The 21,212-nt window shown below is 42.8% G+C and overlaps 1 protein-coding gene across 1 annotated transcript in view; it reads right to left on the minus strand.

Moving 5' to 3' along the window:
* LOC115478998 (plexin-A4-like) overlaps window positions 1–21,212 on the minus strand; it is a 950,498-nt gene that overhangs the window by 325,340 nt on the left and 603,946 nt on the right. The window contains 3 exon segments of the mRNA XM_030216702.1: window positions 11,927–11,965; window positions 11,968–12,043; window positions 18,664–18,763. Coding sequence (XP_030072562.1) covers window positions 11,927–11,965; window positions 11,968–12,043; window positions 18,664–18,763 — 215 coding nt within the window.

Consider the following 21,212-nt stretch of genomic DNA (forward strand, 5'->3'; position numbering starts at 1 on the left):
TTTTATGTGCTTCTAAAATAAATCTATTTCTATTTTTATAAAATCTGAGCCTTGAGTCAGTTACTTCTCAGTATGACTAAGGCTGTGGACTTGGACCATAAGGAACATAACATTGATTTTCATAAGTTTCCAGGATGCTAATCATAATTATAATAGAATTCTTGTTCCCAATTGCCCTGCCCTCTGAACGGAGGCAGGGTAAATCTGTTTTGCCCCCATATTGCTCTGCTTTGCTAGTTTTCTATAAAGTAGGCACATACTTTCCAAACAGCCCCCAACACACAGATGCACACTACAAATGACCCCCTCAGAGTGGAGACTGCAGCTCTGGACTGTCCCAAAGGATGCTCTGCCCCCAACTCTCTATGTGTGGGAGGAGTGGGCACAAGCAGCATCTGGGGCAAACTAGACTGCAAGGGCTTGCATACCCCCTGCTGAATCTTTGCAGTACATTTGCTACCACTATTGTTCCTCCAGGAAGACGGGGAGGGGGGGAGGAATATGAAGTGGGGGGGGGGGAGGAATATGAAGTACTTATTTCCCACCCACCCCCATTGGCAGAGGGCAGGCATTAGGTTTGGGGGAAGAAGCATGGAGGACTTCTTTCTCTCCCACCCCCAATGGCAGAGGGCAGGCATTAGGCTTGATGGGGGAGCAGAGGAGCACAGTAACACCCCCCCCCCCAAACCCTGAGTCTGTGACACTAGCTAGGCTGTGGACAGGCATACTATGCATCGTTCATGTGGGTGGTTAGCAAAATAATCCTCTGGAAGGTTTTCCATACTCCCAGGAGCTTTAGCAATTAGGATAGACTGGACAGGTGCAATTGTTATGGGGGTGATATGCCTAGATAGACGTGGGTGCCATTACTGTTACCACCTTTTGGGCACTTTGATGCGGCAGCACTGACAAAAACTCCAGCTGTGTTAAAGTGAGTGGATTTGTCCCTGGAGTGTTCCTAGGACGGGGGAGGAAGAACTGGGAAAATATGTCCCTGTTATCCAATCCTTTCCCACCCCACCACATCCTCTACACACACCCATCTTATGTGACTGAAACAAAACAAAAAAAATTCCTAAATTAAAACAGAAAAAAAATCAGAACCTAATACAAAATCATTTGTGGATATTTCTAGGCGGCCTTGCTGGCTTAACAGGATGTTGCTCTTATCACCGTTTCGCTTTGGCGCTTCATTTTTAACTTGCCTGTAGATGTCAAGGGAACTCAGGGAGCTGTCGGTGAGGAGAGAGGAAAGTCAAAGAACAGGCCGGCGTTGCTTTGCTGTCTGCTGCTCTGATTTTCTAAGACCATTTGGATCTACGGCTTAGGTGCACACCCCCTTCCTAGTCCCCCCCCTCCCCCCGATGTGTTCCATAATACAGATTTATGAACATTGAAGAGCCTCAGCAAGTCATTTTTCACTTCAAAACAGGAAGCATACTAAAGGCATCCGTCATAAGAGATGATAAACCTGTGGCTTTCCAGTCTGGCTTTCAGCCAATTAAAACCAACCGCACAGACAATCTATTTTTTTCAGGACCTTTCCAGGGCTGATACATCAGTAGCAGCAGACAAAAAAATATGTCAATAACTGATGTGAGCAAAACATGTCCTATCATCCCAGGCAGAAAATGTTGACATCCTCTGCTCCTCCAAAGTATCCCTCCTCCCTCCTCCAATCCAGGACGGAGCTCTCTCAGCAGTGGAGAATAGCAGAGAAGGAATCTTTTCATCTCACTACTATGCAGGTGGGGAAGGCAGGAAACTCCCAGTGCTGTAAAAAATGACTGCCTGAGTCTCTACTGTCTCTTTAAGGATGGGGATAGTAGAAGGGAAGTTTTACTGACATGTACTCCATATGTCTTTCTATTGAATTATGATGGAGAAAATCACCATCTTTGTATCATCTTAGTGTTTCAGCTGAACCCAGAAGCGGAGCCAGGATGAGCGAGGTTGACGGCGCAGGGGGGGGGAGCGAGAGGCGGACTTCCGCCGGCGCACATTTCCAGTGCAACAGGATGAAAACAAATAGGCACTGGCGCCAGCAGAACTCCGTTTGGGGAGTGGCCGCTCCCCTGGGCCCAGTGTTTGCCAGATGGGCGGTTTCCTGCCCAGTTGGGCTCCTTTCCGTGACCCACTGCGGCTTTTTCATGCCGTGTGTGGGTTGCGGGATTTGGGCGGCTTTTTTTGCCCCGCCACGATTTTTTCGCACGGCCGCGAGTTGGCTGGATTTCCCGCGGCCAATAGAGCCCCACGGAGGCGGGCTTAATGACGTCATTTGAATGCAAATTGGCTCATTAATATTTATTAATGATGTCATTCATATGCAAATGACTGTGTGGGTTTTGGGCTGGTTTTTGGGCATGGAAACTTTTTTCCATCTGGCAACACTAGCCACTGGCTGAACCAGGCTGATGCATCAGGTGCCACACGATTATGACTATGGTGAGAAGATCTATTAGGATAAGGAATTACGAGTGTCCACAGTGAAAATGTTTCCAGTGATACTAAATTATAAGAGGTTCAATGCCTCATTGCGACTGTAATTGTCCATCGCGAAATCCAGTTGGCAGTCAGACCTACATGCATGCTTCTGATAAAGTATATAATGCATTGGGACCTTGTCTGAATGAAAGACACTACACAAAGTTTAGATTATGGAGCTGCACCTTTGTGTTAGCAAAGCGTGTGAACATGACAAGAGTACGTGTTTGAAAACGTTACACTTGGTGACTGTCCTCCAGCCACTCCAGGGTTGTCTAACACCCTCGCCCCCTTCCCTTCCCCTGCATTCTCACCACTAATCTGACAGGTTTATTCTTTATTGTTCCGGTGGGCAAGTGTTGCCTAACAGCACCTTCTAAGTTGTCCCAACTGTGCAACTCACTAGCCTCTGGTTTTATGTCCTGCCATCTAGCTACCATAGCCATGGTGCTTTCAGGACCTTTTTTCTTGATGCCTCCCCACCCTCAGGCTCTTTTGCAAGGAATCCACAGCAGCTTTCTTTAAAGCAGTTAGTTGTACGATCCTTTGGATGTCCTCGAGCTCTCCACTCTTTTCTGCTTAGTTTTTGATTTTGTCTTGAACTTAGGGTGATGTAGAAGACATCAGTGTGATGTTTGTTTGGTTTTTGTTACATTTGTACCCCGCGCTTTCTCACTCATGGCAGGCTCAATGCAGCTTACATGGGGCAATGGAGGGTTTAGTGACTTGCCCAGAGTCACAAGGCGCTGCCTGTGCCGGGAATCAAACTCAGTTCCTCAGTTCCCCAGGACCAAAGTCCACCACCCTAACTACTAGGCCACTCCTCCACTGATGTAGAAGAAGATTGTTGGGTTCAGGCTCCTTGGGCGTTCCCAGCAAGTGTGGAGCTAATAGAAGCTAAGTATAATTTTTACCTTCATTGCTATACAAGACTATTTAATAAATAAGAGGTTTTTCTGACTAATGAGTATACTCGCCAGCGGATTGACCTAAAGAAATTTTATTATTCCAGAGTTAACGCTGAGCGTCTCGGTTCACGGGTCTCAATGGACCGTTATTTGAACCGAGGTATATGAAGTCTTTTCCTCTACATATACAGATTATTACACCAGCAGACACGAGAGTTACTTGCTATCAGTGGACTTATACATTTGTTGATTCATATTCGTAGCAAGTCTACTAGGCCATACTTTGTATTGTTATTTGAATATTTTTACTGCTGTAATTGTCTATTGCTCATGTTTGATTTATTCTTACTGTAATACCACCTTGAGTAAATTCCTTCAAAAGGCGGTAAATACATCCTAACCCTAATAAAAAAAAATAAACGCCAAGTGAGAAAGGAAGCTGCAAATCCCAGTGCTAGTGGATTAGGATGGTTGTGTTTATGGGTGATAGGTAACATTTCAAGACCATGATAATGACAAAATAATTAAATAATAAGCAATTAAAATAATAGGTTTTCAGGCAAGATTTCAGTTTCTCAAGAGGATTGATTTGCCCAGTAGAATTGGAGAGAAAACACATCAAGCAGCCATGGAAAACAAAACTGAGATGATCTTTATATCTCTGAATATGCTTCTAGTGTGTCCGCACCTTGAGTACAGTGTACATTTCCGGTCTCCCCATCTCATAAAGGAGACAGTGCAACTAGAAAAGTTCAGAGAAGGACAGCAAAAATGATAATGGAGATGAACACTTCCCTTATGAAGAAAGGCTAAACAGGGTAGGGCTCTTCAGCTTGGAGAAAAGATGACCGAGAGGAGAAATGATAGAATTTTAAAAACTTGAGTGGGGTGGAATGGATAAATAGGGAACGGACATCAGAGAGACGGTTCAGATCTGTGCCAAGGTGATATAGAAAGCAGATGCCAAATAAAGTACTCCAAAAACATTTACAAATGAATATATATACATGTACAAGTCTCCTCAAGTCACTTCACTGGCTCCCTATCTGTTTCTGCATACAGTTCAAACTCCTCTTATTGACTTACAAGTGCATTCACACTGCAGCTCCTCAGTCCCTCTCCACTCTTACCTCTCCCTATACTCCTCCCCGGGAACGCCGTTACTACTACTACTACTACTTAACATTTCTAAAGCGCTACAAGGGTTACGCAGCGCTGTACAATATAAACATAGAGGGACAGTCCCTGCTCAAAGAGCTTACAATCTAAGAGACAAGTGAACGGTCAGTCCAATAGGGGCGGTCAAATTGGGGCAGTCTGGATTCACTGAACGGTAAGAGTTAGGTGCCGAATGCAGCATTGAAGAGGTGGGTTTTAAGCAAAGACTTGAAGATGGGCAGGGAGGGAGCTTGGCTTAAGGGCTCAGGAAGGTTGTTCCAAGCATAGGGTGAGGCGAGGCAGAATGAGCGGAGCCGTTTACTGGGTAAATCTCTCTTATCTGCACCCTTCTCCACCGCTAACTCCAGACTCTGTTCCTTTTATCTTGCTGCACCATATGCCTGGAATAAACTTCCTGAGCCAGTATGTCAAGCTCCATCTCTGGCCATCTTCAAATCTAGGCTAAAAGCCCACCTTTTTGATGCTGCTTTTAACTCCTAACCCTTACTCACCTGTTCAGTACCCATATTTTATCATTCCCACCTTAGTAATTCCCTTATCTTTATTTGTACTGTTTGTCTGTCCTAATTAGATTGTAAGCTCTGTACAGTGCTGCGTATGTCTAGTAGCGCTATAGAAATGATAAGTAGTAGTTTTGCACATGGTTTAATAACGTATACATTGTTTTGCATATGCATATCTATGGTTCTTAACTTCATTATATTATTGTGCTTTATGAATTTATTTAATTTGCACAATGACTTTATTCACATCTATTTATGTTTTTATCATTCTAATTATTTCATACATTTACCCCTCTGTTTAGTAGTCACGCGGCAATGCCGACACAGCCCATTCAAAGTTGGCATTAGCGCACGGCAGCCGCTAATGTGGCTTAGTAAGCAGGGGGTTAATTTGCGCTATGATTTTATGCACATTTATTCATGTTTTTATGATTCTAATTATTTTATACAGTTATATTCTTATATTGTTTGTAATTTGGTATATTTATGTATTGTTTCCAGACCCCTGAAGCAGGCTTTTTCAAGTCGAAACACATGTCGGATCCTCTTTGCTTACCAATAAACTACATCCTTGAGAAATTACTAATTGCAAGTCTTAGAAGACTCATTCTTTTGCCTTACTGTTTGACTTGTCTCTGTATACAATTTTGTTCATACCCCTGAGGCAGCCCTGATTGGGCAAAACAAGGACCACGTCAGGTGCTTGGTTTTGATAAAGCATTGTTTTTGGAGTACTTTATTTCGGATCTGCTTTCTTTCGCATTGATTAAATAGGAATAGTTGTTTCCCTTTTCAAACAAGAGAAAAACAAGGCGACATTTCGTGAAATAAACGACCAGCGGATTGAAAACAAATTGTAGAGCGTTTCTGTTTTTGTTTTGTTGTTTCTGTTGTTATTTTTTTATAGAGAGAGGTGTGGTAGCCATGTTAGTCCACTCTTAAGGTTATCATTTTGATAACCTTAAGATAGGTTAATATTTTGACACCAAACAGACAGGACTTAACAAGGATCTGGGTTTTCTAGCCCATTATAAATCATAAAATTGTATTTCTCTGTTTACCACCCTCCTCTCACCTACCCACACCCATCCTGTTAGAATATCAATGAATGCTTTGATGTCCCCATGCATACCTCCTACCCACTCCCACCCTGTCAGACTGTCAAAGTAATGCTTGGATGTCTCACTCATATATACTATCTGCTACCACATTTGCTTATTTCCGATCTGACGAAGAAGGGCAACCTTCGAAAGCTAATCAGGAAATGTATTAAGTTATGTCCAATAAAAAAGGTATCATCTTATTTTCTTTTCCATGTTTTATTTTGTTTGATTTCTATTGATAACCTTTATAGAGAGAAACATTAATCTGTGGAATCTATTGCCAGAGGATGTGGTCACAATTGTGGAATTCAAAAAAAGGATTGGACAAGCTCCTGGAGCAAAAGTCCATAAAAAATTATTAGCCAAGTAGACTAATTGTTCATCCCTGGAAAAGAATTGTGGGAAATAGATCTACACTTTGAGAACTTGCAACTCTGACTAGACAATGTTGGAGACGGGATGCTGGGTCCAGTAGACCTTGGCCTGATTGAGCAAGGCTTTCTTATGTTCTTAGGTTCAAAGATTGGAGACTGATGTCGCTTCTTGGGGCATTTAGCAGCTACTCTGAACAGAAGCACAAATGTTCAATTATGCCTGAGACCCAGAGGAAAGCAGAGCTTGAGGCTTATCAGCTATACAATATCAGAAGCTAGAATTTCTCTGTTGTATACCATCAGGACTTTGGACTGTATAATAATGAAATCACTTCAGTCCTATCACTGGAACACAAGATTTATCTGTTGTAGAATGTGTTGGTAGCTGTAGCAGGATTCTTCCACCGTGTCTTATCAGTCCAATGCCTATGTCAGCTACAATGCCATTGACTACCTAGGAATTATCCTCTCCAGATGTTACCAGGAGCGGGTGAGTGGCAGATTAGCATGTGAAGCCATGTGTTAGATTATGTGGGTGTCTACTGTCATTTCTATGGATCGGGAAACAAAAAAAACACACCGCTGTCTGCAGTTTAAATAAACACGGCATTAAGACAAGACAACTAGTAAAATATTTTTAAAAAGAAACTATAAAAACATTAATTATGGATAATTAAATGATTACAGGGCTTTCCCCCTCTCCTTTCATGATCTGAGTTATGTCTGTAAAGGTGGAAAAAAAACCCGGAAAAGGAACAGCCTTCTCCTTTGCTTAAATAAGTCTGTCCAACAGCTGCCAGAGGGTACAGCAGCAAGTTCTGTCTGAACTGGTATAATACATGCAGCATTGTTCTCAGATCCGATTTCTACTACTGAGACTGACTGTACTTGGGAGCACCAGATTTCACCAAGTATTAGCACCATATGTCTGTACCCTGCTGCTACAATTCTGGTCACCGCATCTCAAAAAAGATATAGTGGAATTAGAAAAGGTGCAGAGAAGGGCACATGAAAACGATTAAAGGGGGTGATTTCCTATGAGGAAAGGATAAAGCGGGCTAGGGAAAAGACGGCTGAGGGGAGATATGATAGAGATCTATAAAATACTGAGTGGAGTGGATAGACGTGAAGCGTCTGTTTTACTCTTTCCAAAAATACTAGGACTAGAGGCATGCAATGAAGCTACAAAGTAGTACATTTAAAATGAATCAGAGAAAAAGTTTCTTCCACTCAACATGTAATTAAAACTCTGGAAGTCATTGCCAGATAATGTGGTAAAGGGCGGTTAGCTTAGCGGGGTTTAAAAAAAGGTTTGGCTGGCTTCCTAAAGAAAAAGACCATAGACCATTATTAAAATGGACTTGGGAAAAATCCACTGCTTATTTCTGGGATAAGCAGCATAAATGGTTGTACTTTTTTGGGATCTTGCCAGGTATTTGGGACCTGGATTGGTCACTGTTGGAAACAGGGATTCTAGCCTTGATGGACCTTTGGTCTGTCCCAGTATGGCAATACTTATGTTATTTATGTACCTAGAGCTGTCACATTAGTCTCAAACTCCATATCAGCACATAAAATTTATCTGCAAGGGGCTGATCCTCACCCATATCTCATGCACTAATCACCCGTACAGTTCTGGCTGTAATCGGATGGTGGGAACTCAGACCTGACTGTGTACCGATATCAGTTGTAATACATGGACTAATTGAAAGCGGGAACAAAGTATAGAATAAATCAAGAGACAAGGACACTGTCAACAAGTTGCAAAAACACAGACGCTTAAGTTATGCACATTGGTACATTTCATGAATCTGCCCATCCCTTGACTTTTTCTTCAACCTTATCTCCTATCCTGGGGCAAGCTTGCAGCTACTAAGGCTATCTCTGGGCCAGGCCTGCTCTTCAATACTCATTCCCTCCTTGCAGTTCCCGGTCAATATTCTCTCCATTTTCTCCTTCCCTCCTGCAAGCCCTGTCATACTTCTTAATCTCAGTCATCACCCTTCCCTGGTCTCTGAGACCCTAGAAAGCGCCTTACCTCTGCCATCCAACCCCCGCCGCCTTTAACCTCTTCCAGCACCACTTCTGTAGATGATCCAGTTTTGTGGTACGGCCACCCTAGTTTTTACCACTGTACGAGTTTGCTTCTGCTGTTGGGGGGGGGGGGGGGGGGGGTGGCTGCCAGTCCTTCACTGCTCACTGCACTTCTTCAGTCAGTGAAGGTTGGAAACCGCCTCTGTACGTCACCTTCCCTAGACTACAGCAGGAGAAACGGTGGGGACCTGCACTGCTTTTCTCATGCTGACGTCTCTTCCTTCATTCTTTGGCCCACAGCCTGCCACAGCTATTCATTAAAGGTGCAGGGCCATGTTCATGTACATCATCTGCCATGTATGATGGATTTCAGATGGACAGAGACAGCCTCAGTAATGGGAAGGCGGTAGAACGAGAGATGGAAGGCGTAGAACGAGAGGACATGAAATGAGATTGAAGGGGGGCAGACTCAGGAAAGATGTCAGGAAGTATTTCTTCACGGAGAGGTGGGGACCGCTTGGAAATGCCCTCCGCCGGGAAGGTGGTGGAGATGAAAACCGGTAACGGAGTTCAAACATGCGTGGGATAGGCATAAGGATCCTGTGCAGAAGGAATGGATCCTCAGAAGCTTAGCTGAAATTGGGGTGGCGGAGCAGGTGGGGGGAAGAGGGGGTTGGTGGTTGGGAGGCAGGGATAGGGGAGGGCAGATTATACGGTCTGTGCCCTGAAAGACAGGTACAAATTCAGATATGAGTTTATCTTGGGCAGACTAGAGGACATGCAGGTCTTTTCTGCCGCATCTACTATGTTACTATGATAACACCTATAAATAGAAGATGTGGCATCTGTCACCTGTTGGCTCTCATGTCAGCCTAAAAAATTTGATGTGGCCACCTTATGCAACAAGACTTGTTTCAAAATGTTAAAGAATGCTAAAAATGTATGCACTTTTATTACAAACCAGTATACAAAATGGTAGAAGTAAATCGATTTTTTTTTTTACTTGTTCCAAAGGCACAGAGGACTAGGGGACATGCAAGGCAGTTACATGGAAATACTTTAAAACAAATAGGAGGAAATAGTTTTTTTCACTCACAATAGTTGAGCTCTGGAACGCTTGCTGGAGGATTGTGTAACATAGCGGTTTAGCGTATTTGGGGTTTAAAAAAGGTTTGGACAAATTCCTGGAGGAAAAGTCTTAGTCCTGCTATTGAGGCAGACGTGGGGAAGCAACTACTTGCCCTTGGGATTTGTAGTACGGAATGTTTAGTCTGGGTTACTACTCTGAGATTCTGCATGGAATCTCGTTAGCTCTTTAGGATTCTGGAATCTTGCTATTCTTTGGGGTTCTACATGAAATGTTGCTATTCTTTGGGGTTCTATATTGAAAATGTTGCTACTCTTTGAGGTTCTACATGGAAGTCTTGTCACTCTTTAGGATTCTGGAAGTCCGTGCTATTCTTGTGGTTTCTACATGAAATGTTGCTAACTCTTTGAGGGTTCTACATGAATCTTGTCACTCTTTAGGGATTCTGGAATCCTGCTATTCTTTGGGTTTTCTAGCATGAAATGTTGCTACTACTTTGAGGTTCTACATGGAATCCTGTCACTCTTTAGGATTCCATAATCTTGCATTCTTTGGGTTTCTACATGGAATGTTGCCACAATTTGAGTTTCTGCAGGTACTTGTGACCTGGCTTGGCCACTGTTGGAAAACAGGATACTGGGTTAGGTGGACCATTGGACTGACCCAGTATGGCTACTCTTACGTTCTTATGTGAAACATTCAAAATAAAGTAAGGAGATGCAACGTTCCAGTCAAGTATCTTACTATTGTTTATCAGGTTCCCCATTGGTCTACTGTTCTTTCTGCATAACCTGCAATCCTTCTCAATCTTTGCGTTCCTCAAAGCCAATACTTCCTCTTCTGTTCCTTCTTATCGTCACATCTGGCTTGATGTACTCAGACACACTAGTTCAGTGTTGTTATCCCCCACGCTCTGGAATAACTTTCCTCTGTCACTTAGGATTGAGTCGCCTCTTCAGGAATTTTTTTTTTAACAAATACCCTTAATCAGGGATGGATCACAAGTTCGTGGACCCCTGGGGCCAACTAGAACATAGGGCCCCCCCACTCCCGGCCACAACTGTCAAGTACATAGTTTTTCTATCCATCACATAATAGACATGCAACTGTACAAGTGTTTTAAATGTATACAAGTATAACGTATGACATCAAGTTACTGTTATAGATAATTGACACAAGCATTAATAAATGGTAAATGTTCAGGGTTTCAGCAGAGTTTATAAAAAGTTATCACATCCCCGAAAAACACAACCACCAGACTGAACAGGATATGCAGAGCCCACCATAATAATGAGAAGGGCCTCACAGACCTATGAGTCCTCAGGCCTGTGCGTGGATTCGCCTCGCCTTTAAATCACACTTCTTTAGGTACATTTTTCCACTAATCCAAAATTCCAGGCTTTTATCATCTGCTGCAGACAATACCATTCTGCCTCTTGTTTTATTCCAACCCTCCGTATTCCCTTCTGTAAGATTTTGTAATCTTTTTTCTTTTTTCTCCTGTGCTTTCCCCAATTGTTTCCTGTTGTCTTGTCTCTGCCTCTGTCAGGTTTTCTCAGTTTTTAATTTGAATCCCTCTTTCTTTGTATACTTGTTTTTAAATTGTAAACCGCTTAGGATATCATATTATAACTTTGCAGTACATCAAATAAACTGACCTTGACCTTGTCCAATAAAGCAAAAGAATACAGGTAAAATGATATGTTTTTAAAGAATCAAGGAAAACAAATGCAGAGTGGGAAGAAAATCCCATCCAAGAAACCAGTCAGAACTCACGGAATAAGAACTCCAAACTATTAGTTGCAGTGATCGCCAGTTACAACTATCTCTATCTCTGATTTTGACTTTGTGTTAGTTTCAGTGCGCCAGTAGTATCATATGCTCATAGAATATCAGCATATCGAACCCCTGATGAAGGCTTTATAGCCGAAACACAGACCGTGTAGGGTCCTAATAAAGTCTATTTGGAGTTCTCATTCCGTGAGTTCTGACTGTTTCTTGGATTGGATTTTCTTCCGCTCTGCATTTGTTTTCCCTTGTTGGATTTGTGGAAGGCGTGAACCCCCTCTTTTTAAGGAATCAAGCCACTCTGTAGATTTTAAGCCAGGAAACAAGTAAACGCCTGAAATCTCATCGTTTCTCTCTTGACCATGCTATTTGGAAAACGTGTTCCAGGCTCAATATACAATTGTGTGTACAATTTCCCCCCTCCCCTCCCCATCTCTCAGATGCCCCCATATAGCTGTAAACCTACCTCAGGCACCTTCACCCTGCCTTCCTGAAAGGAACACGTCTGTGGTATCGTGCGGTACACACATGGCGATATTTACACCAGTGACACTGATAAGGGCTTTCAACACACGACAAGCACCTGCAGGAAGGAGAAAAGCGGAAAGAGTTATGGAAATTTCAGAACTCAAAGAGCAGATACAGAGGGTATAAATCAACAAGAAGAGAGATGGCTGAAGGGTAAACGCGCTGACCGGCTTTAGTGGGTCAGATGTAATAAGGTATTTGTCCAGGCTGCGTCTAAGAGGAATATGCTAGTACATCTGGCCCAAGAGCTGCCCGTGCAAGCGTAATATTTACTTCTATGAAGGCCATCAGGATTGGAACTGCGCAGTTTCTCTCTCTTTCCATACATACAGGTAATCCACTTGATGGGCATCTGGTTCAGATAATCTGTAAATTACCTTAAGCCTACTTCTGTGCACCTGGTTGTGTTATGGATCCGTGTAACTTACAAGATTAAACCAGCACAGTAACACCAGTTACCTGCTGCTTTACTGCAGACAATACATCAGGTTTTAACGCCAGACAGATCAAGCTAATGAAATGCAGAACCCTGTGGCGAGTAGGTTTTTCCACATCAGACAGCCCACAGTGAATGGTGCAAGCAGGAGGGCTTCGGCAGGACTGGAATCCCATGTGGTTGACTGCAGTTGAATGTGGTTCTCAGGTCCAGAGAGCCACGTTTGGACATCAGTACTGTAAACCTGAGTAACAGGTCTTTTGATTGCAATTAATGTAGACCACCAGCAAATGCAAATTTGGAGATTAAAGTTACCACTAAAATTAACTTTATGCATATTTGGGGGAGGTTCTACATGCTGCTTTTAACTCCTAACCCTTACTCACTTGTTCAGACCCTTATTTTATCAGCCTCACTTTAATATTCCCTTATCTTTTGTTTGTCCTGTTTGTCTGTCCTAATTAGATTGTAAGCTCTGTCGAGGCAGGGACTGTCTCCTCATGTTCAAGTGTCCAGTGCTGCGTACGTCTAGTAGCGCTATAGAAATGATAAGTAGTATATCTGTAGGATTCTGGAATCTTTGCTAGTGTTTGAGATTCTGTACTGATCTTGCTATTCTTTGGGATTCCAATCTTGCTACTCTTTGTCCTTATCCCTTATTTGTCCTGTTTGTCTGTCCTAATTAGAATCGCTAAGCTTCTGTCCGAGCAGGGACTGTCTCTTCATGTTCAAGTGTCCAGTGCTGCGTACGTCAGTAGCACTATAGAAAATGATAAGTAGTAGTAGTCTGTAGGATTCTGGAATCTTTGCTAGTGTTTGAGATTCTGTACGGAATCCAGAATCTTGCTACTCTTTGTCCTTATCCCTTATTTGTCCTGTTGTCTGTCCTAATTAGATTGTAAGCTCTGTCGAGCAGGGACTGTCTCTTCATGTTCAAGTGTCCAGTGCTGCGTATGTCTAGTAGCACTATAGAAATGATAAGTAGTAGTAGTCTGTAGGATTCTGGAATCTTTGCTAGTGTTTGAGATTCTGTACGGAATCTTGCTATTCTTTGGGATTCCAGAATCTTGCTACTCTTTGTCCTTATCCCTTATTTGTCCTGTTTGTCTGTCCTAATTAGATTGTAAGCTCTGTCCGAGCAGGGACTGTCTCTTCATGTCAAAGTGTACAGTGCTGCGTACGTCTAGTAGCGCTATAGAAATGATAAGTAGTAGTATTGAGATTCTGTACGGAATCTTGCTACTCTTTGGGATTCCGGGAATCTTGCTACTCTTTGGATTCCGGAATCTTGCTACTCTTTGTCCTTATCCCTTGTTTGTCCTGTTTGTTGTCCTAATTAGATTGTAAGCTCTGTCGAGCAGGGACTGTCTCTTCATGTTCAAGTGTACAGCGCTGTGTACGTCTAGTAGCGCTTTAGAAATGATAAGTAGTAGTAGTAGTAGCATATTGGCGCTATAAAAAATCAGTGCTGAAATCAATGCTGACTAAGCAAATTCTATAAGCGGCATCTAGATTAGGTGCGGTATACAAAATATGATTAATTGATATTTCAGCGCCTAAAACTACGCACATCCATTTATACCAACGAAGATGTGGAGTAATCCCGGCACATACATTTACATGCACTGGGCCATATTCTTTAACTATGTGCGTAAATTTAGGAACACTAGAATATTAACTAAGCATATTCTATATACTGCGCCTAAATCTAAGCTCAGTATACAGAATACACTTAGGCAGAAATGTTTACCGCATGGATTATTTAGGCATCTTATATAGAATCTGGCCCCATATATAAAATCTGGGGGTATGTGTCTACGTTTCTGGAGCTATTCTATAAATGGTGCACCTAAATCGCTTAGCACGGAACTGATAGGGGACATACATGTGCACAGAGCATGGGCATATCAGGATGTGTCACCAAGTTGATGCGTACAACTTATACAATACTATCAGTTCCGTGCATTGCATGGCACAGTTAGGCACTCATGTACACCAGCCGGTCCTACGTAGGCGTGCCTATCTTTTGGCACACCAATGCAGCTTTGCATTGATATTCGATAATGGTTTATGCATGCCCTGAACCTGTTAGAGAATTACCTCTTTCTGGCACCTAAAATGAGGATCCAATTTACAGAATTGCTGCCAATGTCCATTCCAACGGCTTCTTATTGCGAAATATCACCGTCCCCTTTTTTTAAAAGAAATTATGAAATCCACACAAATATTAAACTCATAACTTCAATAAACCCTATGGAATGGCAGTTCCTGCTGGTTAATGCTGTTATAGGTCTGAGGTAAAAGTGAAAGCTATTTTCACTAGGGCATAGCTAAAGGAAGAAATTTGAAAGAATGGTTGGTTTTGCAGAAAAACAATTATATTATTTTTTCACTTTTTAAAGATTTCTAAGCCCCCTCCCCACCACATCCATATCCTCTACCCTCTAAATGCTCTCCCCACCGCACCATGCCTATACACTTTCCCCCTCCCCACACACACATACACACATTCCTTCTTCAAGTCTATGTTGGAAAGCATTCCCGAGGCTGTGTCTCTGCATGCTTTCCCTACTTGTTATACTCACAGAAGTTCTGCATGTTAATGAGGAGTGACTCTACTTAATTGACAAAGAGCAGCAATTACACACCTTCTGGAGGAGAACTAATTGTTCCAAATACACCATAAAACAAACAGTACAACTACTAATAATGTACAGCTATAGCCATTGCAAAGAAAGCGTTGACCTTTCTCAAAGGTCTTCTCTACAGGATTACATCTGTGGTCTGTGTACTACACACACCTTCTGTTCATACACAGAACCTTCTGAGGGGCTCAGGCATCTGTCATGTCAAACCCACTGATGGGCTGGAATTAACCCCTCTCCTCCTGTTGTGAAATTCAGCCCTGCTTCAATGCTGGAAAACTTTGTCAGTCTAAATAGCTACTATTTGTAATGGATAACAAGCCAACTCGCTGCTAAATCAAATTAAAAATGTATAATGTATCATATCATGTCAAGCCATAACATGACGCATCATAAATATTTAAGCACACAGCCTCCTCTTTCTTCTGCTCTGAAGACGTGGGAACGAGCGCTGTTGTCCCGTTGAACGTTCAGATAGCTGTCGTGCTCAGGGTTCACATTGTTCTCAGGGGAAATTCTTGGGTAGTTGATGTGGTGGAGAAAGTAAGACCTCTAAAATTTAAGAACGGGGAAAGTGCAGAAGCCCAGGCCAAGTTCATTTCTTCACCGGCAGCATTTCAGAGTCTTCAAAGGTACAAGATAATAGGACATAGGAATTGGGCAACGGTCTTTCTGTCTAACAGTAATGCTATTTTGTTAATAGACTTGTTTTTTCTGTCCTTAAGGGACACTTGCACAGGCCCTGTGTTTACATGCAATGAGCTTTAACAAAGGAAGTGATGGAGAAATTTTGGATTAGAGTCGTGCACTGATGACTTATGGTTTCTCACACAAGCTGAGCGCTCAATTTTTGCTCCTCAATGCAGTAAACTAATAGCATACATATTACCTCTGCATTAAAAAGTGTGCACGGAGACAGTAATTTGCAGCTGTTGAAGAGCAGAAAGATGTCTCCCTTCCTGTCTGTGCTTGAATAATGATTGGTTCACTCACTAACAGGAAGGGAAACATTAAAAAAAAAAAGCATGCCACGTCCCAGCCAAAAATACCCAGTAGGCTAGCGGACCCCCACTCTCTGAACCCCCCCCCAAAAAAAATTAACTCTGAGGATCCATTCCTTCTGAACAGGATTTCTTTATGTTTATCTTGAGTACTGCGTTCAATTCTGGTCGCCATATATAAAAAAAGATGTAGCAAAATTAGAAAAGGTTCAAAGAAGGACGACCAAAATGATAAAGGGAATGGAACTCCTCTCATATGAGGAAAGGATTAAAGAGGCTCTTCGGCTTGGAAAACAGATCGCTGAGGGAGGATATGATTAAAGTCTACAAAATCCTAAGTGGTGTAGAATGAGTAAAAGTGAATCGATTTTTCACTCTTCTGAAAAGACTAGCCGTTGAGCCCGTGAAAACGGGCTACTTTTGGAATGGGGGGGGTTTCCGAGCCCCCCCCCCCGGAGTCGCCGCCGCCGCCGCCCCTCCACCCGGCCCGAGCAGCACTGTAAACTTACATCAGCACACAGCAGCAGGCACATCAGCAAAGCTGCCGTTGGGGCGGGCTTCCTTCTCTGCCTGTGTCCCGCCCTCGTGTGACGTAACGTCGGCGAGGGCGGGACAAAGGCAGAGAAGGAAGCCCTACGGCAGCTTTGCTGATGTGCCTGCTGCTGCGTGGTGATGTAAGTTCACAGTGCTCGGGCCAGATGGAGGGGCGGCGGCGACTCCGGGGGAGGGGGGAGCGGTTCCGACGTCTGCAGCATACCAGTAGAGACTTCCCTCTCTGTCCCGCCCCCATCATCACGTATTGAAGCGGGGGCAGGGCAGAGAGGGAAGTCTCTACTGCGCATTTGCGAGTGAGTACGGTCACTCGCCGTTTATATGTTTGACTAGGGGACACTCAATGAAGTTACATGGAAATACCTTTAAAGCAAATAGGAGGAAATATTTTTTCACTCAATAGAGAGTTAAGTCTGGAACGCTTTGCCGGAGGATGTGGTAACAGCAGTTAACGTATCTGGGTTTAAAAAAGATTTAGACAAGTTCTTGGAGGAAAAGGCCATAGTCTGCTACTGAGAAAGACATAGGGGAAGCCACGGCTGTCCCTGGGATTGGTAGCATGGAATCTTGCCACTCGATGGGATTCCGCAATGTTGCTACTCTTTGAGATTCTGTCAGGTACTTGTGACCTGGATTGGCCACTGTTGGAAACAGGATACTGGGCTGGATGGACCACTGTTATGACCCAGTATGGCTATTCTTATGTTCTTATTCTTCAACAGTGTGCCTGTTGAAAGACAGTACGCAATATTTATGTTTATTAAAATGTGCTTATTTGTTGTTTTACAGCTTAAGTCAAAGTGATGCACATACAATAATTAAAAAAAAACAGACACTCAGTACAAGAACGCCATTTCTATATATAGGGATGTCAACAGTCATGTCAAGAAACAATCACCCTATTAATTAAAAAGAAAAAGTGCTATCAAACTCGCCTCTCTCCAGGAAGTCAGAGCCAAACTAAACAAAAGCTAAAGTAAAAACATGGGTTTTAAGAAGTACTTTAAATTTCTTTAATGATGTTTCTGAATGGATATACAATGGAAGGTTATTCTACAGGAAAGGTGCTATAAAATAGAAAGCACTCTTCCGGGTGGCCTCATAGTAATCTTGTTAAGGATTGGGTAAAATAAGTCGATGATCGTTTAAAGATCGAAGGCAATGAGACAGAGTGTAGGGGATAGTTAATTTGGCCAAATACTCAGGAAGCCCTGTATACATCACTTTATGGGTTACAACAAGTAATTTAAATAGGAAGCCGATGCAATTTTTGGTACAACGGAGTAAGATGGTTTCCGCGCCTTGTGAAACATAATAAGCACGCAGCGGTATTTTGAAGAGTTTGGACCTTTTCAGTTCTCTTTTGGGTGGGTCGGCATATATGACATTACAGTAATCCAACTCTGAAACAATGAAGGCATGAAACAAAGTATGCATTGGTTTAGTCAAGAATATTATGAACTCTCTTCAATTTGTAAAGATGAGCAAACCCAGATTTCAAAACAGATGAAATATGAGCAGAGAAATTTAATTTTGAATCGAGGATGACACCTAAATACTTAATTTGAGGTACAGGTTTAATTGGAGTACCGAAAAGTACAGGAATCGTAGCTGGTGAGGATGTGTGTCCCGAAATCCAAGAAGCGATAGCTTTATGTGGATTTAAAATAAGATGATGCTTGTACAACCAGTGAGAAATGTTATTTAAACACGATTGAAGCAGGGACAAATCCGGAGAACTACTCAAAGTGTATTTCAGGCTAAAAACTATATGATCTGGCAAATGATTATGACATTTACCATGTCATTTCAAATAAATACACATCCCTGCTTTTCAGTATAGATACTATCATGAATGAGGATTTTTGCCTCCGTACAATCACGACTAGGTAGATTTAACTCACCTACAGCTGCAGTATATACCTTTTCCTCCTACTGCTGATGCACAGGAAATAACAAAAGGGTTGAGAGGCCCTAGAGGTCCCTCCCACAACTCGATCCAACCCCAACTTCCCTCGCAGTAGTACAAGATAAAACTTACGAGTTGTGGACGCTGCAGTTGTAGAAAACAAAACTTGTTGTGGCAAAAGTCACTCCCGTTTCTTTGGACTTGAGTTGGAGCTGCACCACTTGATGGTCTCCTATGAACAATCAATGGTAATATCAGGCATTAATATACAAGTTAATATAGTAACACTTTAACTACAGGCAGAGAAGATTTTCTGGGTCAATTCAATATTTCCAGTAGTCCTGCCTACTCAATCTTCATCCTCCTTTCCTTTAATAACTAGCCTTTGAGCCCGTAAAAACGGGCTATTATAGGAAGAGGGGGTTGAAAGGCCCGCCCCCGCCGCCGAGTTCGCCGCTGCCCCCCCGAGCCGTCACCACCCACCTTCCACCCGGCCGGACCCTCGCTCCGCTATTGAAACAGCGAGGGTCCGGGAACGCAGCACTGAGCTCTGTTGAGCTGCCGACGTCGGCCTTCCTTCTTCTTCTCTGCCTGTCCCGCCCTCGTGTGACGTAACGTCGTCGAGGGCCGGACAGAGGCAGAGAAGAAGAAGGAAGGGCGATGTCGGCAGCTCAGCAGAGCTCAGTGCTGCGTTCCCGGACCCTCGCTGTTTCAATAGTGGAGCGAGGGCCCGACCGGGTAGAAGGTGGGTGGCGGCGGCGACTCAGTTGGGGGGAGCGTTAGACGGCGGTGACCCTCCTTCAGAAATAAGCAGTACAGACCCTCTCTGTTCCGCTCCCCGTCATCACGTATTGACGCGGGGGCGGGGCAGAGAAAGTCTCTACTGCGCATTTGCGAGTGAGTACGACACTCGCCTTTTATATATATTGATGTCCACTGTGTTGGTCCCAAGTCTGACAGAATTTTGTTCTAGTTTTGGTCATCACCTCTTCTGCTGATAAGTTGCTGTAGGTATCTACTACCTTCCCAGTAAAGAGGGGATTTCCTTGGATTTTCTGTGAGCCTTCCACCTTCCATATCATGACTTCTTGTCCCTGAACTACTTTTCACATGAAAATTGTATTTATTTATTAGGATTTATTGACCGCCTTTTTGAAAGAATTCACTCAAGGCAGTGTACAGTAAGAATAAATCAAATATGAGCCAATTACAGCAGTAAAAATATTCAAATAACTATACAAAGTATGCCATAGTACACTACTTCCAATGTCAACACAAAACGTAATAGAACATTTTAATTGGCTATAAGCAAAGGTGGAGTAAGAGGAGTTAGAAAGTAAGGTGACTAATTTAAAGAAAGGTGCACGTGAGGTCAGAGAGGTGGTTAAATATTAAAAATTGGCTAGATTTTCAAATGAGGAAAACCGAAACGACAGGTGTGAACAACTCATACAGGATCTCCAGGACCCAAAGGAAAGAGCAAGATGTATCCATTAGTCTTGAAAACCTTTACTGAGTACCATGGTCTTTTTGTCTGCTCTGTAAACGTTTTCAAGTCTAATTGGTACATCTCGCTCTTTCTTCTGGCTCCTAGGTATTCGAATGATCCTATCATACCCCCTTTTCTCTTTGTTCTTTTACATCTAAAGAGCTGAATTTGAGTTCTTTAACCATCTCAGTGATCCATGACCTCCATCATTTCAGTTTCCCTCGTCTGAATTGCTTCCACACTCTCCATATCTTCACAAAGATGTAATCTCCAGTGCAAAACCTAGCACTCGAGGTGAGGTTTCAGTGACTTGTAAAAGGGCAACAATGCTCGTTTTGTATTTATTTCTTCTGTAAAAGGTTTAATTATTCTGTTCAAGCAACAGCTATCAGTATAACTTTAGTCATCCCCGCAACGGACTGCAGTTGAGGACGCCCAAAATCGGCTTTTGATTATGCCGATTTGGGTAACCCTGAGAGAAGGACGCACATCTCCCGATTTGTGTTGGAAGATGGGCGCCCTTCTCTTTCGAAAATGCCCCTGCCAGTCTTCTCAGTGCCTATTTACATAGTAAAACAGCATTTTCTGACTGAAAATGGCTCTACAATTACCCTCCACTTGTCCTTCCATGGGCATATCTCTTCTATAGTGCAGTAGTGTAGGTGCGAGTTTTGGGCTGATGGTATTAAGGGTGTACTATGCAAATGATAGCACCCCCTAGCTCAGAAGGGAATAGCAAGAGTTAAACATTAAAAATGTGAAACTGAGATAATTTTAAGACAGAGCAGGACAGGTGCATTTAACCTAGTTAATTAACAGTTTCAACAACTTTTGTAATGAATGTTTTGTTCAGATTCTAGGAAGTCACTAAGAGCATTCATGTTTGGAAGGGAACAGGGAAGTAAGAGAGAAATATGCAGATGTAATATGGAAAATGTATGATATTTCCACATTTCTATAAATGTTAGACTTTACTGGAACCACTAGCAGTTTTGGAAAGTACCCTGAACCCCTGAACTTGCAGATGCAAGCAGAATATAATCTAGCCAATTTTTTCAAAGTTTGTGTCCCATGATTTGTGATGTAACCAGTTAATTTATGACTTAACGCATTCTTAATAAAAGAGCAGAGGACCTGAGGAATTGTGGGACAGTTCTGGGTGGCCTTAATGCTATTATGTGAGACCCTCAGT

The sequence above is a fragment of the Microcaecilia unicolor genome, chromosome 10 (assembly GCF_901765095.1).
Source record: "Microcaecilia unicolor chromosome 10, aMicUni1.1, whole genome shotgun sequence".
In the NCBI taxonomy this organism is placed as follows: domain Eukaryota; kingdom Metazoa; phylum Chordata; class Amphibia; order Gymnophiona; family Siphonopidae; genus Microcaecilia; species Microcaecilia unicolor.